The sequence below is a fragment of the Phodopus roborovskii genome, unplaced genomic scaffold, assembly GCF_943737965.1.
Source record: "Phodopus roborovskii unplaced genomic scaffold, PHOROB, whole genome shotgun sequence".
Taxonomy (NCBI): domain Eukaryota; kingdom Metazoa; phylum Chordata; class Mammalia; order Rodentia; family Cricetidae; genus Phodopus; species Phodopus roborovskii.
Genome location: NW_026126546.1, coordinates 8084495 through 8108383, shown reverse-complemented (window position 1 = coordinate 8108383; position 23889 = coordinate 8084495). Strand labels below are relative to the sequence as shown.

Sequence of the window (23889 nt, the reverse complement as noted above, 5' to 3'; positions counted from 1 at the left end):
GAACTGTTGGAGTCCTTTTTACCTTGGACTTTTCTGGTGCAGAAGAGCATAAAATGAAATTTGAGCCTGGTGACATTCCATTTACTGATGGGGAGGATCTTGGAAGGCCTCACCCTTCCCTAAGGATGCGCCATTAGAAAGAAGTTATGGTTTTTGGAGGAAGTCATTTTCTCCTGTAACATGGCCCATGTTCTAGTAAATAACACCACACCACACCACACCATACTCACACTACTTAAATTCCAGTGGGCCACTAAAGTGAAAAGGGATGTTGTTGGGAAGAGCTTCATCAAGAGGGCAATGGGGGTGTATATAGTATCAGATAACATTTAGTATGAAACTGTCAAAGAATAGTAAGACAGAAAGATACTTGGTACAAAATAGCTGCTTTATTGGTCACTCAGAAGGATGACAGATAAAAAACAATCAGAAGCCTAAAAGGCTTTGGAGTAAGATGAGAGGCTGTAGCTGCCCAGGCTTCCTGCTGGGATGCCACCGGGGGTAAGGTGGGTGTGTGTGGCAAGCCTTCCTGGACCAGGAAGAAGGAGTGGGCTAGGAGTGGCTAGTGGTCCTGGCCCAGGTTCCCGCTTGACAGCCAGGGTGTGGTAGCTCAGCTACTCCTCCTTGAAAGTCTGTGCTGGGTGCCTCAGCTTCCGCAGGAGAAAGAAGGGGAGTAAAAAGAGTCCGGCGCACACAGAGAAGCAGACCCGGGCTCCAGCCAGCCAGTACACTGTAGAGAGAGAGAGCTGCTCACCCAGGCTCTTTGTAGCCCAGCTCCTGCCCCGTCCCCTCAGCGGCCATGACTGAGCAGTGCAGGCAGCTGGGAGTGGCCTGGAGAAATGGCTCAGCAGGGGCCCAGCGGGCCTGGAGTGCTATCTGCAGTGCTTACCTGAGGCAGCCACCATGGGTCCCAATGCCCTACCTAGGGCGCCGAGGCTCCGCAGTATGCCCATGATTGTGCCTTTTTGCCCTGGAGAACCTGAGGGAAGAAGACTTGTCAGATGCCAGCTGGCCCTCTCCTACCCTGAGTAGCCTTCAGGGGAGGGCTCTCACCATAGCTGGAGACCACAGTGGACAGACCGGGCACCACAACAGCAGCGGCTGGTAGGAGAATATTGGGAGGCACCTGTCAGCCCAGGAGAGGCATGGGGTGTCCACACCAGCCCTGGCAGATCCCACTCACCGAAGGAGTAGAGCAGCAGCCCCAAGCCCAACAGGGGCAATGAATGTCCCCAGCCAATGAAGAGAAAGGCTGGCACTAGGAGCAACATAGCCTGGGGAAAACAGAGATCTCAAGACCAGTTCCACAGCCTGCCAGAGTTGACAGCACCACCTGTCCCAAAGTGTAGAGGAAGTAAGTGCCTTACCCGCTTCACAGCTGCAACTTCCTTGCCAGGGCTGATCCGTCGGGCGTAGGTGCCCTGTATGGTGGCCATGGTGAGGCCGATGAAGAAAAACATCTTGCCCTGCTGCAGGCTAGGAGGTGGAGGGTGAGCACCCAGCCCCTAGGCCACCAACTGCCTGGGGGATGGGCAAGGCCAGGACGCTAGTGCGTGTGCTACAAAGGCTTCCTGGACCTGGGGTCCGAGAGCCTTAAAGCAGGGCCTAACACAGGCACCTACCTGCTGAATTGGAATCGCTGGTGTGCAAGGAAGCTGAGTGTGTACTCCAGGCCCGAGAACAGGAAGAGGTAGAGGAAGTAGACGAGACCCAATCGACGTAGGCTTCTGAGTTCTGCAAATCAACACAGACCACAGGCTGACCTCTGCCCATGCTGTGTAGTTGAAACACTAAGCTCAATAAGGGGTAGTCTCCTTACTGTCCTCAGCGGGTGGATCCTGACGGTGGGTAACAGCTGTAAAACGAAGCAGGGCCAGGGGGCTGAGCAGGCTGGCAGCAGCATGGAAGCCCAGGGTGACAGAGGGCGCCTGTGGGAGGAGGTGAAGCTGGCCAGGAGGCTGGGAGCACAGCACCTGGCAGCCTAAGGGCTAGGATGATCACCTCCCACTGCAAGCGGCCCAACATTTGAGGCCTTAGGGGTAAAATCCAGGGAGTCTACGAGGTACTGCAATGCTAGCAGCTTGAGGGCAGGCCAATCTCCTTGGCACTGGCACAAATAAAGAAAATCCCTTCCTACCTGCAGAAGGAGCCCTCACCCTTGGAACTGGGCCTACCCGCTTTTCCTGGGGCAGTGTCTCTGGCAAGAAGCAGAAGATGAACAACAAGTCGGAGAGAGCAAAGAGTAAGCTGATCCAGGGCACCATTTCCACAGACAAGAATGCTCCGAGCATGGGGCCCACAGTGAAGGCCAGGGAGAAGGCTACCCCGATGACTGCCTAGGGAAAAGGTGACTTGAGCTGGGCACAGGTGACCCAAGCCCACACATCAATCCTCGTTACCTGGGTCTGTTCACTCACCATGCCTTGGCTGCGGGTTGGAGGTGAGCCCAGGTCAGCAACGATGGCTGTGGAGAGGCTAACATTTCCCTTGCTGATGCCCCCTATCACCCGGGAGGCCAAGAAGGCTGTAAAGCTCCGAGAGGCAGCCCATACTGCATAGGAGATGGCCAAACCTGTCTGTCAATGGGTGGAGGCCAAGTGGCAGGAATGGTCACGTAAGGCCAGGAAAGGCCCACAGTAAAGCAGCTAAACACATGTAGCACCCTCAGACCCGGGCCACTTGTGTCCCCATGCTTTCATTAGATATATTTAGCTTGGTATAAACACCAGATCAGAGGTCCTTTTAGAAGGGATGAGAGGCTGCTGGTTGGCAGTAGGGCCCACAGCTTGTTCTCTCTCTTTGGGCACCTGGATCCAGGGACTTACCAGGGACAGCAACATCACTGGGCGCCTCCCCAGGCAATCAGAGGCAGCTCCCGTGAGCGGTGCAGAAAAGAACTGAAGGAGGGAGAAGCCTGAGCCAATGAGACCTGAGAGACAGAGGTCACCATCACTGGTGGCTTTAGCCATGTGGATCGCGATCCTGGAGTGTAGACCACAGTGAGTCCTACACTCACAGGCTATGGACAAGCTCAGGTGGCCTCAATGAAAAAAAAAAAAAAAAAAAAAAAAAACAGACCTGCCAGTCAAAGGAGGCTCTGCAGGAAAGAACCAGACTGGCAGGAACCCAGGGTGGAGGAGAGAGAGGACTGACTAAGAGCTCAGAAGGAACTAGCTCTCCAAGAGAGGGTTGTGGGCCCCGCCTGGCATGCAGGCATACCTCCAAACAGGACGCTGTTATACCTCTTCTCGGCTGGCATCCCGATGGCTGTGGCAAACCAGTCTACTCCACGCTGCCAGGAGCCATAGAGGGGGTCCTGGATGATAAGGAAAGCAACTACAGCTGGGTGAGTCTAGTAGGCTGGGCAGGGGGAGTGCTCCCGCCTTGGGGGGAGGGGCTCACTTGTTGGCGGCCAAGGCTGTCCAGGAGCCCTGGCAGCAGAGGTAGCAAGAGCGTGAAGGCCAGGAGGTCGAGTAGCAGGCCGAGGAAGATCACGGTGACCACGCGGCGCTCGGACGCGGGCTGAGGCCGTATAGGTGGACGCGGCGTGCAGCCTGCATCCCCTGCCCATCCCATGGTGGAAGCTCCGACACTGTTGGGGTAGGGAAGGTGTGGTGAAGATGACTCTGGGTTGTAAGCCCCTGTTTACTTTCCGTTTGAAAAACTCGAATTTCCAGGTTCTAGCCACACATAACGGAAGTGCTTCCAAAGGGGTCCTGGCGCACCCTGCAAGGCTCGACCCCCTTACCGACCCAGTGTAGCAGTAAGCTCATAACAGTAGCTAGCTATAGGATCCCCTGTTACAAGATGTTTAGCAAGGAGATGGGGAAAATCCTGGTTGGGGCTTGTGGACGCCAGAAGCGCCTGTTCCGCGCCACTTTCGTCTCTCAATGCGATACCCAAACCCTTGCTTCTTGCCCACCTACCTGGGTACACCAGCCACTGCTCCTGACCGGGACCCACGAGTAGGACAGGAACGCTCCCTGGATAGCGGCCACGCCCCGGAGGCTTTGGAGCAGGCACCTCCTCTTCCGGGAGGCCAGGCGGCGGGAAATGGTTGGATCCTCCCAGCAGACAAGTGTAGAGGAGGCTCCTTAGGCCTTCAGAGGTATTAGAGAGCATACAGAGAAGTTCTGGAGAGTTAACGTATCAAAAAGAGGACTTGTCTGCCCAGTTCTGTCTCCGTGGCACTTCTGTGTCTCTCTTTGAGTCAGGGTCTGGTGTAGCCACGGCTGACTGAATTACTGATCTTCCTGCCTCCACATTACTGGGCATGGTGGTGACAGAAAGACCAGGATTCAAAGTCACCCTCAACCAACTACAAAGTGTGAGAACAGCCAGAGGAGTGCATGTTGAGACCCAGTCTCCAAAACCCCAAATGAAAAACTAAACTTTCAGATAGAGAAAACATTAAAGCAGTATCCCACCAATGCTATTATCCTCGTGCAGTCCACACTGGCAGAGGACATGCTAGAAGGCATTTGAGGGACAGCCTCTTCTAGCTCTATTATGCTCCCCTTCTGATAACACAGGGCAAAGGCTGGGCCTCTGAGCTTTTCCTTGGCATGTCCCACCCTCAGAAATTGAACACCAAGTCCTCCGCTACTCATTACCAGATTTGTAGAGGGCAGAACTCTGTGGCTAATTTAAAATGGAGGAACCCGAGGCTGCATGATAGCTGCAGCTATGTGCCAACCAGCCTAGCTGGTGGGTATCAGGCCCCAGGCCATTCTAGATTCATAGCCATGCAGCCTCAGTCTCTGAAGAATCCTTAGTGATAAGGTGAGTACATTAGGTATGATGTAGCCTCTGCAAGCCAAGGTTGTGTATGACCAGTTCACCTGAGCTCCAGGGCACTCACAGCTGTCCACACGGTACCTAATGGTAGATTCAAGTCAAAATTCCTAACCAGCAGCACCAACTGTTGCACAAGATCTCACACCTCAGATGCCGTATCAGGTAACAGGACCCATCTGGATATAATGATCCAGTCATGTACTGTTATGTGTGATGAGATGGACACAGATGTGTGCAGGTGGGAGACTTGGGTTATAAAAACACTGTATGGTGCACTTATCCAAACTATGATAGCTTGTCAGTTTTTTATGGGCCTGCGTAAAATGTCATTCCATGGTGTGGCTGTCATCTAACAGTACTTCTAGTTCTGAGCTCACTCTGTCACTGGAGGCCTTTTTTGTTTGCTTTTATTGTCAAGGTTTCTCTCTGTAACATGACTTTCCTGGAACTCAAAGAGACCCGCCTGCCTCTACCTCCCTGAGTGCTGGGATTAGGCATGCACCATCACCACCTGACAATTGAGGCTGTTTTTAACAAGCGCTGAGGCATGGCAGGGGAGAAAGGATCAGACACTCCACAATGTCCTTCCAGAACCAATCATTACAACACACAATGCGCCCTTGCTACATCTAAAAAACAATTTATTTTTTCAACTTTTTCCTCTTCAGAGCCTTCCATTCACCTTCTTGTGTAGCCAAGCTGTTAAAAAGCTGCTTTACTTTGCGCTTTCTTTCCGCATCCCTAAAGAAGAAAAAAAGAAAATGTCATTTTTGCATTAGTTTTCAGGGTATCTTGGTTTTCTTCTTTTGAACATTAACAGTTCAGAACCATAAATACTTGGCTCAACCCTCAGCCTTGCCAAGGCTGCCAGCTAGTAGTCACCATGCTTCCTGGTGCTGAGAAAAACCAGTGGCCTATGAGTGTGGTGTCTCCTATACTCAGAGCCCTTCCTCACCGTTCCATGATTTCTGAGAGCTGCATCCTGGCCAGGAACTGATTGTCCTTTCGGATCTCCCGGACGGCACCTTTAAACTCCCGCTTGTGCTTGTGGATTAGTCTTTTCCTTTCCTGTTCTTCCTTAGTGCTGCCTTGTTTCCGTCCAAACTCAAGCCTGCGGTTAGAGAGTCAGCAGGTTATGGAGTTGAGCTGAGTGGGCCCAAATGAAGCAGATGCATTGCCCGCCTCTAGCCCGTCCACAGCCCTGGCCTCCGCAGGGCACCCAACACTCACACTTTGACTAGCCGGGGGGTGAACAGCTTTAGCGGGACGGGCTTGCTCTTCTCACATATCAGTGGCCGACAGTGCTGTTTTTGGCTTTCCATTTCTGACAGTATGCTTCGAGACAGCTCCTGAGAGACATGGTAATAACAGGTGCTGTGACAGCCATGAGCAGCCTTCAGAGGTCCTCCCAGAGGCCCCACTTGCCACTGCCTGGTGCAGCTTGGCTGAGCCACCATCTTCTACACAGGGAACCACATGCGATGATGATTCCTTACAAACGAAGGTGGGCCAGGCGGTGGTGGCACAGACCTTTAATCCTAGCACTTGGGTGACAGAGGAAGGTGGATCTCTGAGTTCAAGGCCAGCCTGGTCTACAGAGTGAGTTCCAGGACAGCCAGGAGTGTTACACAGAGAAACTCTGTCTTGACCCGCTGCCCCCCCCCCCCAACAAAACAAAACCGAGGCAGGCTAGTGAGATGGTTCAGCAGATAAGGCCTCCTGCCACCAAGCTGGAGTTCAATCCCTGGAAGCTAAGATTTAAAGACACTGGCCTCTGACCTCTATACATATGCCAAAGCAGGAACACCTCCATCCTCAGCGAGGAAGTTATAAATGTGAGGGTTTGTATCCAGAGAGTAGCAGATGGCCTCTCTACCAGGAAGACAGTGGCAAGACACCATCAGCCCAATTCAATTAAAGTACACAAGATTACCTTCCCTGCCTAGGTAACATGCAGTGTGTGGAGGCAGCTCCCACAACAACATGGGTGTCAGGATATTCAAGGCATGGCTTACTCTAGACTTGGGGACCTTAGCAATTAGGAAAACCAGGTCTTCGAGTGGCACTTGCCAGTGGCAAGAGATGAGGGTATAATGTGCATAGGAATGATTGGCACAATGGACAAACAGCACACAAAACTCTGGGCAGTGGCCAGGGAAGGCCTGACACGGAGTGGTGGGGAGTCACACAGCTAAGAATTCCAGGCAGAAAAGAGCAAATATAGACATCATCAAAGCGGAGGAAATGCCTGCGAGAAGCCCAGAGTGCAGGTAGTGGAGAGCACAGGGGAAGGCCAGCCTGGGCCTGAGCTTCTGTCTTTTATTGTGAATGGGGGTTGGGGGCAGGGGATGGTTAGGAACCACGGGGCACATGGCAGTGAGGTGGGAGAGTGGGGACACATAGATGGGGGAGGGAGATGCCTGGGCAGCGAATGGAAGATCTGGCAGACGTGCTATGGCATCAAAAGCCTTGTTTAGACACAGGGAGTTCAAAGGGCCAATTAAGGGTGTCCCTCAGAGCTTCCTGTCATGCTAAAGGATGAAGGAGCCACCCTCAGAGACTGTGGGATAAGGTGCTTTGGAACCAGAGTGGGGTTAGGAAGCCTTTTCTTTCTCTTTCTCTCTCTCTCTCTCTCTCTCTCTCTCTCTCTCTCTCTCTCTCTCTCTCTTTCTTTCTTTCTTTCTTGAGACAGGGTTTCTATGTGTAACAGTCCTGGCTGTCCTGGAACTCACTCTGTAGACCAGGCTGGCCTTGAACTCACAGAGATTCGCCTGTCTCTGCCTCCCAAGTACTGAGATTAAAGGTGTGTGCTACTACCGCCTGGCTTTTTTCTTTCTTTTCTTTTTTAGTTAAAGCTTATGAATTTGAATTTGCGCTTACGAATTTGAAGATGGCTCTGGGACTTACTTCCTAGTGATGGCTTTTAAGCTGCAACTTCAATGACAAAAAAATACCACTAAGCTGGTGCCAGCTCCCAATTAGTCAGAGAGCAGAGAAAGGTCCTGGCTGCCAGGAAGGCTCACCTGAAGGCCTTGGGGTAGGCTACAGTTCACAAGGTGCTCTGTCAGGAGGGCTCGGTGAGGCCCGACGATGGCATGGAAGGATGGCAATGCACTGTACATGAGTACACAGTGCTTCAGCAGGCTCAGACACGAGGCCAGACAGGATAGTCTGCAAAAGCAAAGGACAATAAAAGGGACCAAGCTCGTCACTGATAGGCCATTAATGTTGACAAAGTCAAAATTTTCATCTACAGCTTAGAAAACCTAAGTGGAAGAACATACTGTTTGCTGGAGGAAGGAGGCACAGCAAATGCAATGATATCTTTAAAAGGGGACTCATTTTCAGTTCCCAATCAAGTTAGTATACTTTGGAAATAATGCTGTGTACGATAGGACATTTACTCCAAGATGCCCTGGGGTATCCACACATACCTGGTATGATTGGCTTCAGTCGCCGTCAGAGTGCTCAGTCTACTTGCCCAGTGCAAGCAGAGGCTTCCTTTCTGCCATGTGGCCATATCTGCTTTGTCAGAGACCACAAGCAATTCCGAATTCTTCCCAAGTGCTCTAAAAGGGTGCACCAGAGCGGAACCTGAATCCCAAGCATGACAGGTCAGAAAGGACCTGGAGAATATGGCTTAGAGGGCCTACTCTGTAGTAGCTCAGCCTTTAAAAGTTGTCTCACCAAGCTGCCAGATCATGCCAGATACCAATGAAGCCATTTCAACTGGGCAAATAAGCATAGGAAGGGCACCTCTGTGGAAGCTCCAGAGGGGATGGGAGAGGCAATACACCTAATTCAACCTGGAAGCCTGCTAGCAACAGACTTCCTATGGCCCTTTTCAGGTTACACATAGTTTAGTTTAGCACTTAGACCATAGAGAAGTCAGGCATAAACCCCACAGATAAATGAACTAGATAGGGAGACAGCGAAAACAGATGTCAAAACCAAATTAGAATGAGGAGTAGCAGGAATGCTGGAGAGTGGGTAGGTGTGAGTTCACCAGAGGCCAGAGCAGGCTGAGGGCATGGACAAGACGGATGTTAGCAAAGACCTGAAAACACAGAGCAGTTAACGAGAGCGAGAGCACATGGTGGGAGACAGTTCAGGCATGGTTAACTGGAGGTGCCTGGGTACATGAGGGGAACTGGATGGTCACCTTGTTCCTACCCCCTACCAGGCCAAGGGACCACCTCCTAACTCAACATCTATGACAGGCCATGCTGGATGGTTTGTTGTCAACCCAAGCTTGACACCCAGGCGCAGGCAGTGTTTGCAGAGCGGTGCCATAGGAGAGCGCTGTGTAGGAACATCATGGGACAGGAATGCCAAATGGCGCTAACTGGAAGGCTGAACTGAATAACTCACTGACCACAGCTGCAGACTAGGGCACCTGCCTGCTGAACACTTAGCAATGCTACAGCACTCTATCTCAAGCTGTGCCTTGTTTCAGCCTTAAGAATGGAAATGTTGCCCACAGAAACAGAGGTCCATGAGCAAACCATGGGGGTCCTGAGGAATGCACGTGGCACCACAGAAGCTCCATGAAGGGAAGGAGAGCAGGAACCAGAGAAAGAAATCAGTTAAGATCAACAGACTTGGAACTCTCCAGTACCCTGGCTCTCACTAGCTCTCCTTCCTAGAGTCTCAGATTACAGAAACGGTGAGCAATGCTGGCCACAAACAGCAAAAAGAGAGCTGGGTGTGGTAGTGCATGCCTGCGGTAGGCTACCTGAGGGCGCTGAGGCAGGGAATTATTTGAGCCTAGGGATTTGAGACCAGCCTGGGAAACAGACTGTTCTTTTTTTTTTTTCTCCCAAGAAAGGTTTCCTTGGTCAGCCTTGCCTGTCCTAGAACTCACTCTAGAATCAGCTGGCCTTCAACCCAGAGATCTGCCTGCCTCTACCTCCTGAGTGCGGTACTGGGACTAACGGCGTACACCAACACTTGGCTGAGACTATCTTAAAAATCAGAAAGGGGGAGGAAGGGCACAATCCCTATTACCCCCCCCCCCAAAAAAAAGTAAAAACAGAAGGTAAGATTAATTTTCACAGTGTATTTAGTCCCAAATATGTAAAGCTCCAACACATAAAATTTGCTGAAATACTTTACATGGCTTTGGCATCAGCCCCGAAGAGGAAAACACTCAAGTGTGAAGCTGGTGTAGAATGTGTAGGCTGTGCACACCCTGACAGAGAAAGACAGTTGGTGCCTGCATCAAAGGACTTCAGAGTGTTTTTTCTCTCAACTTTCCAGAACGCGCATATAAATGCGTAAAAACAAACTGTGATGCACATTTAAAAGTCTCCATAAATCAACTCACCTTGGCTCTTACTATTTGGAGTTGCTATGTAAAGAATCCCAAGAAGAAAATTTAAAAGCTCAGGAATGAACCTCCGAGACAGGGACACATACTCCAGGAATAAGCAGCACACAAACAGGCCCTTTATCACATCTTGTAGGGACAGGACCGGACACTAGGAAGGAAACCACAGACAGTCACTACTCTGCACCATGTTGTGGAATAACACACTTGGCAGATAATACCACCCACTGAGTAGCACAGGAAGTCCTGCACCCTGACAGAGGGGCTGATTATGAAGGCTACCTGAACCGGGGCAAGATAAGCAATGTGCCAATACAGGAGCGCACAGTCTAAATACAAATCCAAAATGGGGCACTGCCCCCATCAAACTTGGTAACTGTCCTACTATTAGGAAGCTTGTTTTGGAGTCACATGGCCCAGATAATCTTGTATTGCTGATTCAACCGTCCACCCCTACCCTCTCTGCCCCACCCCATCTGGAATAGTTCACTCAAGAAGCTATGGGAGCAGGATTATGCTGCTGTCTGGCCTTGGAACTCCTGATACCCTTGGGCCCTTTAAGATCAGCAATTTTATGTCAAACCTTATGGTCAATAGCTATGGTCTTTTGTTTTGTTTTGTTTTTTTGAGGCAGGCTCTCTATACTGTTGAACTGGTGGATTCCTGTCCCTTGTAATTGGGACCACAGGCTGTATCACTGTGGATGTGGAAGTACACCCTTGTTTAATATAGTCCTGAGATGTGAGGCCGACCCCACCAACCTTTGGAAGATGGAACCCACCTTAGTAAGCATCTGGCTCATGCACATCAGGGCAGGGGTCACAACTGGATGCCAGAAATCAGAGGTTGGAAATAACAGCCCAGTAATTTTCAAATAAATGAGCTGGAAAGGAAGTGTTCCAGTACAGATTAAAGGTAAAGTGACGTTAAAAAAGGATCCACAGCAAAAAGTCCTGGTGACATACAACAGGCATTGACAAGCTACCACACCTCACTCTAGAGCAGGGCCTCCCTCACTACCTCCCAGGACACGCTAGCATTCCTGTGCTTTCTGACACATAGCTGGGTTCATCTGGAGTGTGCACAATGGGGCTGGTCTGTGAGCTTGACAGGGTCTTCAACTCTCACCTCTAGCTTGCAGAGCTGGGGCTTCAGGCTACCAAAGTTGGGGACAGTGCTTGCCTGCTGGATACCAAGCGATGTCCTGCATCTGCTTGGAAGGAGACAGCCAGGACTCAGTATCCAATACCTGACCTGTAGTTCTACTCCAAGTACACGTGAAAGCAGGAACAGCAAAAGGCACCAAGAAATTCTCCAATGCACAGAGATTTGTCAACTGATCAAGTAAACTTAGAATCCAGCAGGCACACACTAGCAGAGCTCACTTCCTTCTGGTTAGGCAGGGGCTCTCATTACTTAAGAATGACTGGAATCCCACCCCAACTTGGGAGTTGGGGTAGGAAAGCCTCAGTGGTTCCATGGCCTGGCAAGTTTCCTTAACGATGCAGCAAGAGAACCACAGTATGGGCTATACAGCTACTATTATCCTGGCAGCTGTGTCCTGGCACCAGCAGGGTTGTGTGAAGCTTAGTGGATCATAAACATTCATACTGACTTTTCTGAGCCATTACCCCCTCCAACAAAAAAGATGCTGAGAAAGGGTGAAGAACCCACACATGACCATGCAGCTTGAAAGGACTTTCGACTTAACCCCAAGCAGCACTCTGATGTCCCCAAATGCAGGACTTCCCACTGGCACTCATCAGCAGGAAATGAGCTCACCAGGAGGCAAAGACTGGGTCTACTGGCCATGGCTCTAATCTTACTGTCTACAACAACACTCAACAGTCTTGACATAAACAGGTGAGTGTGTAAGAAGTGTGCTGGGGAGGGTCAAGAAGACCCACCTAACTAGTCAGCTGATTCAGACCAGGTATCTTTCAGGACACGTATAAAAACCATTAGCAAACACTTAAAAATCTGTGAACCGCTGCTAACACATTCCAACACAAACATCAGAAAATGAAGTACCCAGCACTTATGAATATTTCTTCAAAGGTACTAACTAATTCAGTTACAGATGAAGCACAAGGAGCCGGGCAGTGGTGGTGCACACCTTTAATCCCAGCATTTGGGAGGCAGAGGCAGGCGGATCTCTGTGAGTTTGAGACCAGCCTGGTCTACAGAGCAAGTTTCAGGACAGCCTCTAAAACAATACACAGAAAGAAAGGAAAAAAAAAAAAAAAAAAAAAAAAGATGAAGCAGAAGACCGACAAAACTCAAAACTGTTAGAATCTCGGAGACTTAAATAGTTCTCAACATTTGAAAACACAGAATGTAGACTGGGGTCACTATGTAAAAAGTGGGTTTGTTTGCCTTAAACTCCATCTTTGTTGTTATGATTCAACACAGCCCCATTCACAGATTTATCAGAATTCTCCTACACACTAATTTTTAAGAATAAGCCTTCCTCTCATGTCATTCTGGAAGGGCTAGCAGGAGCGTCCAAGCTTCCACATTGCAGCACGCCACTGTGATGTACAAATGTGTTGAGCGATACTCATGGGTAATCTGGGATGCATAGGCCCACAGGCTGGACACCTGACTAAGGGAGAGCCAACCTCTCAAAGCCATAAGCATGGTATCCAATGCCAGCCATTCTGTGTGATGATAAAATACTTCATTTCCAGTGGCTGAGAAGAAATGATCTGATGCATCTTGTCCCTGCTTACCACATCCCACCCTGGAAACAATGCCCGGCCTTTGGTCTCAATCATTTCTTCCATCTCGTGCATGGCATCACGTAGAACAAATTTGATGGAGTCACTTGCAGATTCAGGAAACATCTGGCAAAGATTATATAACTGCCTGTTAAACGAAAACATAATAGAGATGACTTTAGAGAACAAAAGCAAAAAAACCCAAACAACAAATCTAATACTTTCCCTCTACAGTTGCTTGCTAACTCAGCAAAGATGAATGGGAAGCTTGAGGATGAATACACAATTCTGTTTTGTGGTTGCTGGGAACAGAACCCCATTTCATACATGGCAGGCATTATCCACTCCTGAACTATGAACCCAGCCTGATGAATTCACTTTTCTTACTACCAATGGCTGAACTTTCTTGTGGGTGTCACACTCTTTAAGTGAGGTGCCATGGCTGTTTATACCATCAACACTGTCAGCAGCATATTCTAAGGGTCAGCCACAGCACTTCATGTATGAACCCATCTCCTCCTCACAAACACTGTATGAGCACCTTTTTGCCCATGCAGCTGATACACAGGCTTATTATGCAGCACAGGAGGAAGCAGCTCAAGTGTGCCTCTTCTAGGTGCAGATTTTCACTGATCCCAAATCCACTACACAGCTCCTGACAAAAATCTGTTCCTTCTGTTCTTCCAGTTACCACACAGGGAGCAGGAAACCACCACAGGCGTGTTACAGGTTGTGGTAAAGGCCAGAACCTTCTACAGCTACTCCTGTGCAGGACAAATGGACATGCTTCCCAGCAGGTACCCTCAGACTCAAGCAAAGCACTTCTTGTGTGATTCCAGCGAGGCAAGGACTGGTGGGGTGGCACAGGGTCCCTCTAGCATGTTCCCAAATACTCCTGAACCCAGCCAGAGCTTGCGGTTCAGTGGCGAATGAAACAAACACACAGATGAGTACCAATGCTCTAAGCTGAAGGGCTCACTGATTTAGGGTTATCTCCTCCCTGTAGTGGTATGTGTCAGAGGGGAAGCTGTGGGTAAGTGCTGTGGGGCCTATGTATAGTCCTGGGGGCAGTCAACTGCCTGCTAAGGTCACACTAACATGTGACTGCCACAATGATGCCAAAATGTGCATTGTGACATTAAGAGAAAAACTGTGCAATTCAGCCACATAGTTCTCCTAATACAAACATTTTTACTTACACAACCAACTTATCGATGGTCTTGAGGTCTGGTGTACTGTCTGTAGCCAACTCTCCTACGTATTGCAAAAGGAAGCCAAACAGTTTCTGCAGGGATATGGATTGGAAGACCACTCAGTACCAAATACCAAATGCTAAACAATAGCCTACAATTCCTAGAACACCTGCATGCAGGCTGGAGCCCATTGGGACAAAGAACTTCTTCAGGAGAATAAACAAAATGCAAGCAATAACACAGCTAGAAAATTGCTGGACATAGACGAGGAAAGAAAAAAAAGCTAAGGATCAGGCACATTTTTTTATAGAATGGCAGACAGTGCATATTTTATCAAAACCAAACAAGGAGCTAGGCATAGTATCACATGCCTATTATCTCAGCACTCAGAAACCAAGGCAGATGAAGTTCAAAGCCATCCTGGGTCACAAAGTACCAGACTCTGTCTCAAAAAACAAAACAAAGCCCAGTGTGGTGGCAAGTGCTTATAATTTCAGCACTTTGGAGGCAGAAACAGGCAATTCTTTGAGAGTTCCAGGCTAGCTCGATCTACACAATGAGTTCTAGGACATCCAGAGATATATAATGAGACCCTGTCTCAAAAACAAAATGGAAGAAGCGAGAACAACAAAACAAATGAGTAAAGCTGGCGCTGTCTACATTAAGGACGTGAGACACACCCCTGTCGAAAGCCAGCAATAGCAACCCATTTCTCAGTCTCTGCCACTTGGTGTCTGTGAGTCTGAGTTTTGTGACAGGTGAAATGAGGGTAAGTAACAGCACTACTGTGAGGCAGTGTCACCACCGCACCACCAAATGGGAGGCAGGCGCTGAATAGACACCAAGACAGTCTAGTCTGCACTTTGTACCTCCAAGTAAGGTTAACACCCGCAGAAACAGGATCGGGCTAATACTCCAACACCCACAAATTTATCCCAGCATACTTCTAATTTTGCTTTGTTTCCGACTGCAAGACTTGGATGGTTGCATTTCTGAATTCTCTCCACAACCAAAAGCTGTTCTTCCGTTGATCTTCCTGATAATAAAGACCTCAGCTCCTCATAGGATTCAGGAGCTATCAAACAAAACAAAACATACATTGCATAGTTAACAAAACAAAACATACATTGCATAGTTAACCTTCAACAAAACCACAACCCACATGTCTACTCACACAGTGTAGGCATGACTATTTCCACTTCACAAAAACATTATTTAACCTAAGTTTTATATAAGGCATTTGTTTAAGCTCATACATATCTACTCTTCTCCAAGGAGTCTGACATTACTTAATGACCTACCATGTACCCAAGGACAGCCCCAAAGAGAAGATGACCCTGGCTTTCATCAAGCAGGAATTTGCCTGCAGACCCACAAACCATGAGGCATCTCTGTGGCAGTGCTGGTGTCAGTGTAGATATGTCAGACAGGCCTGGGGCACAGTAGTGAAGCAAATCCATTTCCTGAGACTCACACAGCAAGTCTGGTCCACGGGAGCCAGTTTTACTCATCAGTTATCTTTTCTGGAAATAACCTTCAGCCACTGAACAAGTCAGGGTTGTTTGCTATAACTGGAGAGTTTTTCTCTTTGAACAAGATCAAACACCCCATATTTGATAGAAGATATTTGTTGTGGCCAAAGCAGAGCATGCAGGTGTAACGTCTTTGTACAAAAGGTTCAAGAATCAAATCCTGCTGCAGAAAGGTACCTCTTCATCTGTGTGCAATCATAGAACTCTGTGGCCATAAAGCCAATGTGAAATTGATGCTATTAGGAGGACCCACAGATACAAAGAAGAATGACCACTTGTGCACACAGCAAAGATGTTACAAATGGGAATGTGACCACGCACTCACAATTGCATCCCCAGGGAGGGAGACTAACAAGTACATACTGTGGCCAATTATTTGGAAAAAAGAAAACCCAACAAGGCTGGGGATTGAATCCCAGACCTGGAAACAGAACAGAGAAAACAACTGTGTGTCTACCTGCAAAGACATAGGGCAGCTCAGATCCAGCAGCCCTTTGAGCTTTCTCATCATCACTTGGCAGGTTTCCCCCAGGAGTCTGATGTCGCTCTTCCTTTGGCTTCTCATTTTCCTCCTCGCTCTCTGTATTAGACTCCAGGTCTGAGTGGCTATCTGAGCCATCGCTTCCTTCTGTGTCCTCTATGCTCACATCTTCACCCTCTTCCTCGTCACTCTCATCTTCATCCTCTTTCTGGTCACTCTCTTGGCCCCCTGCTCCCTTGCTCTGCTCTTCCTGGACATTTTCAATGTCCATTTTCCCATCCTAGGAAAAGATCATGGTGACTACAACCACACCAAAATACTACGCCTTCCATAGTGTCTCAGTGCGGTGCTGTGAGAAGGAAGGGAGGGACCACTGAGAGATGAGGCCTGGAGGGAGGGCTTTGAATCAGGAAGTGCTGCTCTCAGCAGGACGCAACATGGATTTTACTCCCAGTTCCTGGGAGTTGTTAAGAAGGAGCATGCCTAGGCCTTCTCTTTCTCCTGGACTTCCTACAAGGCTACATGGTCACTTTCTCTTGCATGTATTCCCATCACTAAGGCCTTTGCTTTGCCAGCACTGAGCAAAAGGTGCCATCAAACCCTTAAACTTCTCGCGAGAGAGTATTCTAGCTTCCCAGAGAACCCTGCAGCTAGGACACTGGGAAGTTAGGTTTTGCCACAGAGCTCATGGGACTGAACTATTGATAGCATCCAGCAGTTATGAGGGTTCACAGTGTCCTACCAGGGGTTTGGGGGCTGGGGAATAGAGAAGACAACAGTGACTTTGGGGCAGGAACTGCTCTGTAAGTGTTAGATACACCCAGTTTTATATATTAGGCTCTTCTCAAAACAGTAGGCCCACCTATTTTCCTGTCCTAGCCTTTGGCTAATACACATTAAAAACACTGGTACTTTATAAATGTTGTGAATTAAAAACTATACCAGTATCCTTGTTGCTAATATATACAAGGCCCTGATTCAGCCTCCAGCAAAACACAAATAAACAGTACCTAGAAACTAGTTATTAACTCAAAAATATTCATGGTGGCACATTCCTCCAGTCCCAGCAACTGGAAGGCAGAATTGTGAGTTCCAGCCTAGCTTGGGCTATACACCAAGAGCCTATCTCAAAAACAAACAAATAAAAAATTAAATAGAATTAAAACTCAGTAACAGTAATTATTCTTATGGAGAACTCTAACCATGGGTTAGCTCTGTCAATGGCATACTGAATTTAAAAGATCATCAATTTAAAAACATTAAAAATGCTAGATGTCAACAACTGGGAAACAGCAAAAGCCTAATCTGCATGGTTCTGTCCCAGCTCCTTTTCGGAACAACATTATTACCATCTTCTCTACAAAGCCTGACACCTGCTATGGCATAAATATACCAGGAAAACTTGACAGAAATTGTTTAAAAAGGTTTCAATTTCCCAGCTATAATAAATCCCTGAATATACAATGTGGCTTTTAAATTAAAGAGGTGTGTGTGTGTGTGTGTGTGTGTGTGTGTGTGTGTGTGTGTATGACAACTTACTTTGTAAGAAAGCAAACGCCTATCGTCTTTATCTAGTATAAAGCCATCATTTAAATCATCTGCTGACATATGTTTTGGTTTCTTTTTATTTTCATCTTCATCTTTTCCAAGCATTCTCCGAAGTCTTTCAGCCTGAGACAGTAAGAAAAGAGAAGTCACACTCTGTTCATCAACTCTAACTAGAAACACTCAGGGTCTGTGACACGCATGTTAAAATAGCCTGCTGTAGAGTGTTTTTCTATTTCATTTGTTTAAACACAACTTATAAAGGAGTCAGCACTTAGGCCTTACACAGGGAGCTAAGCCTCCTGGGTGTCCAGCTGGGCTGTCCACTCAGTTACAAGTCACCCGTACCTCCAATTTCCTGAGCCGCTCTTGCTCCTCCTTTGCCAATTCCTCTTCCGTTTTCATCCTGTTAGAGGGCTGAGCCTTCATTTCAAAGCCAAGCTCACGAACCATCACGTCATATGCATCTGGCTACAGTAAAATAAGATGTTTTCCAGGATTTTTTTTTACAAAGAGTAAAGAATAATTCCATTAATGACTAGATACCATTATATAAGGAAGGACAAATCATACCTATGTCTTTTCTTCTACACAGAAAACTATTCTCGGGGCTGGGTAGATGGCTTAGTTACTAAAAACTAAAAACACCAAGCCGGACTTGGTGGTGCAAGCCTTTAATCCCAGAATGTGTGAGGCTGAGGCAGGTGAGTTTGAACACTTTCTGCTCTTCCAGACAACCAGAGTTAGTTTTTTGGCACCCATGTTCCATAGCTCCAGCTCCAGAAGATGCCACATGTGCATGTTACCCCCTATTCCAATAACTTAACAAATGCAAACTGTTCTAATTGGCCCTAAAAACTGAGAAACAGTTAGGCATGTGGGCTACATGGACATTTTTGCTCATAAAAATGAAGTCTTTTTCTTTGTTTTGTTTTGAGACAGGGTTTCTCTGTGTAGCCCTGGCTGTCCTAGAACTCACCCTGTAGACCAGTCTGGCCTCAAAGACCAGTGGCATACACCTCTAACCCCAGCACTCGGGAGAAAAAAATTATTCTTAAAACATACTAGCTGCTGAGCATAATGGTGTACTTGGGAGGCAGTGGCAGATGAAATAGGAGGTCAAAGTCACTCTTGGTTTGTCCTACATGAAAACCTATCTCAAAAAACAGAAACAAAACCAAAACCAAAAAAACCCAAACCAAACCAACAAAAAACAAACTAAATCCCAAACAAACCCACTCTACCCAATATGCTTTAACAAAATAGTAAACTGAGTATTATGCCAAAAACATGTGAAATTATGTCAGTAATAGCAATTACATGGCTGATTCAGAAAGATACATACATGCCATGCTGCAATATAATCTGGTGAAATTCTATTTCTTTGGTAGAAATCTTGCTACTAAACAATTGTACCATTTTTCAAAAGTTTAGGGGAAATGTAAAAAGTGACACTGTCTAGAGGAAAAGAAATTAAGCAAGTGCATATTAAACATATTACACATGAATATAAGGTTGTGCAAAGACGTATAACTTCCCATGTTTCTACCCTAAAGTACTTCTTACCTGACAAACACTATAATTCACTTAAAGGAGAGAAAGAGGTAACTTTGGGTCACTTCCACCCTATTTAACAAACATGGGATAAACTAATTGAAAGCTGGGCACAGTGCCATTATTCCCACCCAGAAGGAGGCTGAAACTGAAACTGAGGCAAGCTTGTCTACACACAAAATTCTAGGCCAACCAAGGCTAGCTACATGGACAGACTCTGTCTCGAGCACACAAAGCAAAACAAAAAAAGAACTTTTAATAAAAAATAAGGCCTGCAAAATGGCTCAGTGGACAAAGTTTAAACTTAGACTAAAACCCGCCTTAACAGGAAAGAACCAGCGATGCTGAGATGTCAGATCAGCAGACATTAAATTCAGTAGTGCTTCTTGTGAACGGTGCTGCCCACCTGGGGTTTTTCTTTTTTCTCTTTGTTTTCTGACTTCTGAGATTTACGTGACAGGAGAGTCTGGATTTCTTTCCAGTCCTGGTCTAGCTTCTCTGTGAGCTCAAGGGCATCTTCTCGTTGAGCCTGTCTCTCCCTCTGGGGAAAAAAACCAGCAAACACACATCATACACCATTATTATTAGACTTCATGAATGGCTAAGAACACACAATGACCCACTTAATACCAAACATGAAGTAAGGGACCACAAGCAAATATCTTAACTGTAAATCTCTAAGATCAAACAAAAATAATTTTCCTGCTAGTATATATCCAGATGATCTGAGCAGTTCACTCCAAGCTTAATAATCACTACTGTTTTGCAAATACTAAAGCCAACAAAACATGTCAGAAGTATATCCTTAATCAGATCTAGAATATTCCGTTTCAAAATGAGTAGTCTTACATTAAATTCAGATAAAAGTTAAAATACAGCTGATAAATACATGTACATGGGAAGGAAGTCTGACCTATTTTGGTGTTGTCTACTTTAAGAACAGTAACCAGCTCACCTTCTCTTGCTTTGACTTTGCAATGAGCTCTTCAATCAGTTCTTTCCGTGACTTTGGCTTATCCCCATCTTCACCTTCCTTCTGAGAGGTATTCTTGTGAACCCCACCACCAAAGTGGGAAGCAGTCAGCTCAGCTGGAAACAAATAGCAGAGCATATTATGTAGCCCAGGCTCTAACTCTGTAACCATTTTAGGGTAGATTGTCAACATTTCTCCAAGGTTACTTTTAAACATTTTTATGTTTATATGTGATGTGTGTGGGCATTGTGTGCAATGGCAACCTTGTAGATTTCTGAGACAACTTTGCAGTGTCAGCTCTCTCATTCTAGCTTTATGTGGGTTTGGGGATCTCAGGTGCTCCAGCTTGTACTGTTGGGATGAAAGTGCCTTTATCCAATAAGCCACCTTGCTGGCCCTCTCTAAGAATACTCTGGAGAATCCTACAGTTAAGGAAAAAATTCTCTCAACTGGCATGAGGCCACAGGCACAATGACACTTAAGGAATTGCCAGATTAGCTGCTTTAAGGACATTCAGACTCATTAGATCACTAACTAGCCGTAATCCAAGGAAACAATATGCAGCTTTTATTGTTCATCTGTTCTCATTTAACACCATCACATCCAGGAAAATAGACTGGAACCAGAGTCCACGAGGCGTCCCTGACTCCTACACAAAGGCCCTGAGCCAATGGTGCTTTTCTGAAGAAAGTCAAATACTGAACACACTGTCCCTTGCTCCAAGCTACCAGGTTTCTGTGGTGGCATCTCCCACTTACCAGACAATGTTCCTCGTTCTTCAGTATCATCGTCACTATCCACGATATCATTATGCTTTTCGATGTCAGCCAAAGACTGGCCATAATGAGTCAATTCTTCATCTTCATTTAGGTTGTAGATATTTTTTTTCTCATGATGTCGCTTGACAGAAAGGTGTTAAAATAGTTACCTAAAATTAATTTCTGTCCTAGAAAATTAGTTATTTCCCTCTATATGAGAAATATGACAGCAAAAATTGGTCTGAAGATTATTCTAGATCATCTGAAAGAGTATTGAAATATAAGCAGAACTAGTAGAGAAAATTCTTAAGTAAGTCAATGGACTAGGCTGAGCTCCTGCTAATCATCCCCATCAGCAATGGTCCTCCACTCGCTTGTTCTCCATCTGACAAAGGTGAAGGCAGGACACGAGCTAGCAACTCCAGTAACTGTCGCTACTCACTGTTTGCTCGAGTTAATGTATTTATCTACTCATTAACTAGTATCTCTTGAAAGTGCCTTCCTCTAAGTCTACCCAGATAGGATGCACCACCTAAGACGTCCCCTATACACGGCTCTAAACAGCTCAGAGGTGTAAATGAACTGGGAGAAATGTGGGACATTTGTACACTGTATGGAGATGTATTACAGTGACTGATTTAATAAAGAGCTGAACAGCCAGCAGCTAGGCAGGAGGTGCAAGTGGGACTTCTGGGCAGAGAAAGGAAGTAGGAGCTGAATCTAGGCATGCACCGGATACCAACCCAACATGGGGATGGACACACAGAATGAAAGAAAGGCAAAAAGCCACAAGACAGATTGTAGACTAATATAATTGGGTTAATATCGTCAAGCCCTAAGCTAAGGCCTTCATAACTAATAAGAAACCTCTGTGTGGTGGCTGATAAAAAGCTGGTTACAGAGAAACACCCCTTTCCTTGGATTGCCCTGTGTAAAATTTACACTACCCTTCCCCCATTTCCCCCATACCTGTTGCTCCAGAGCAAACCTCTTCATCATCTTTTCCTCTGGACTTATGTTGCTATTATACTCCCCAAAGCGTTTATCTGTAAATACATTGGACTTGTTCCTTTCTTTGTACTCCTTTAGTAAAGTCTGTGTTCGCTGAAAAACAGGTCACACGTAATTAAGTATCACACAAAGCTGCGATAATATTAACGGAAGAGGCTACCAGAAGGGGCTATGATGTTGTGAGCTGTACAGTATTATACTGAAGTTCATAACATCTTTACATCAATGACAGGCTTCCCTTGTGGTGATAGAATTTTGAAAAGAGAAAAATCAACTGACAGGCAAATCAATCTCCTTTTTGTAATCTACTTGTCAGTGCTGAAAGTTGCAGATGCTGCGTTACAATTTGGGAATGTTTGCTGTAGGCACAATTTACTTGGGAACATATTTAGATCTCTTCCACAGGGAGGAAGAAGTTTACTTCTCAGTGAACATATCCCAGAGTCTGTATAGTCGTGCTTTCATATATGAAAGTATATCACAAGTGAGTTTATCAGGTCAGAGCACAGTCCACTCTTACACCTTAAAATACCATTGTTCTTGATAGTCTAAGCACAGAACATAACAAGTTCCTGTAAACTGGGTAGCCTTCTTTTTTTTTGGGGGGGGGGGAGATAATCCTTCTAATAGCGGTAATAAACATATTCAGTATTATTCAGCCCTAAGGTTGAATACCCTAAGGCAAGGCAAGGCTGGGGGAGCAAGGAATGGCATGGCCTCAAGAGACCTGAGCTAAAAAACAAACCAAAACAACATAGCCTCATAGCCCACACTGCCCTGGGATTTCGTGGGGCAAGGACTGCCTCAATTTTTGATTCTCCTGTACCTTCTCTACAGGCGTGTGCCACCATACCAAGTTTTTTGCAGAAAATTTTACATTTCCCAACAGACTGTCATTTGAGAGCATTTATACATCAACCAATGCCAAAAGTAGTATTAGTGTAGTGTCATCAAATAACAAAAAGGCCATTGTAATGACCCAATTCAGTGGCTTCATACATCCACAACTAATGAGATTATCTTGTAGCCAACTGAAACCTGTAACCTGACTCTAGATTTCAGTGCTTCTGTATTGTTTTCAGGGTTATCTAGGTATACTGACCTTGTCACACTAAGACCAGGGGGGTATGGAGAAATTAGGAAAGGGGGGTAGTGTCTCATCCAGACACAGTCACTAACTATAGGGGCTGAGTTCCAGTAGATAAGAGATCCTGCACCTGTCCTGTCCTCACAAAGGCCGGGTAGGTTCAACGTGTGATCACCAAATGCCACCAACTTTGCTACTTCCCAGGACTTGGCAAAGTTCTTAATCTCTCCACCCACAGTGGCTATATTAGTAAGAGGAGATAGTTACTTTGTTCAGGCAATCTCGAAGAGCGCTTTGAAGTAGCACTGCACTGTAGTACTACAACGAAGAGTCCCAAAACCATCACTTTCTAGTTGTGCCTCAGTTTCCAAACATAATTAGAAAGTCAAAACTATTAGGTGTTTCATCATCGCAAGCAATAGTAACCCTTACTAAGACAGTCTCCAAGAGATACGCAACTAGCCATTGGGGAAGCCAGATCCTGGGTTACCCTTACCTTCCGGATGGCTCGGGCGCGGGACACTCCGGGCAGCCCCACATCGTGTCGCGTCTTCCTGCCGAGGACCTGGAACTTCTGCCTGTTGACTTTCACCTCAAACGGGTTTGGGTTAGCCTTCGCCGGGCCTCCGAACGACCCTGCGGGCGCTTTGTGAACCTGCTTCCGCGCCCCAGACCGCTTCGCCTTCCCCATGACATTCACTCTGCCACACTTGATAAAGCAGTGCTTCAGATCCTCGGAGCATCAGCAGATGGCCTCAAGAAACGTGTGCTGAGGCTACGAGACCCCGCCCAGCCTCGTCTCACGATAACTACGTCACTCTCTGTACCACGCGAGAAGTACTCAAGTCCTGATGGACGCGGAACAGGCTTTTGTTGTGATAAAGACTACAACTCCCAGGAGGCAACACT

General features: G+C 46.8%; 2 protein-coding genes across 3 annotated transcripts; both read right to left on the bottom strand.

The window, feature by feature from the left end:
* Window positions 1–369: 369 nt before the first annotated feature.
* Mfsd10 (major facilitator superfamily domain containing 10) lies at window positions 370–3615 on the bottom strand. Its single transcript, XM_051200425.1, has 12 exons — window positions 3403–3615; window positions 3220–3316; window positions 2826–2929; window positions 2418–2576; window positions 2175–2336; window positions 1820–1928; window positions 1623–1734; window positions 1368–1476; window positions 1184–1274; window positions 1054–1101; window positions 890–979; window positions 370–730 (listed from the first exon to the last, which is right to left on the bottom strand). Exons 1-12 carry the CDS (start codon window positions 3574–3576, stop codon window positions 615–617), a joined length of 1371 nt encoding a protein of 456 aa, XP_051056382.1. The 5' UTR covers window positions 3577–3615; the 3' UTR covers window positions 370–614.
* Window positions 3616–5421: 1806 nt separating this feature from the next.
* On the bottom strand, window positions 5422–23734 carry Nop14 (NOP14 nucleolar protein). Of its 2 annotated transcripts, XM_051200409.1 has the most exons (18): window positions 23477–23734; window positions 21852–21986; window positions 20883–21024; window positions 20107–20240; window positions 19558–19692; window positions 17946–18068; window positions 17592–17723; window positions 16029–16332; window positions 14984–15114; window positions 14046–14131; window positions 12859–12994; window positions 10908–11009; window positions 10124–10277; window positions 8232–8391; window positions 7821–7968; window positions 6028–6146; window positions 5753–5908; window positions 5422–5538 (listed from the first exon to the last, which is right to left on the bottom strand). In XM_051200409.1, exons 1-18 carry the CDS (start codon window positions 23669–23671, stop codon window positions 5439–5441), a joined length of 2592 nt encoding a protein of 863 aa, XP_051056366.1. In that variant the 5' UTR covers window positions 23672–23734; the 3' UTR covers window positions 5422–5438. The 2 variants fall into 2 exon arrangements, with proteins under 2 accessions (XP_051056366.1, XP_051056367.1); XM_051200410.1 differs by lacking the exon at window positions 10908–11009.
* Window positions 23735–23889: the final 155 nt, after the last annotated feature.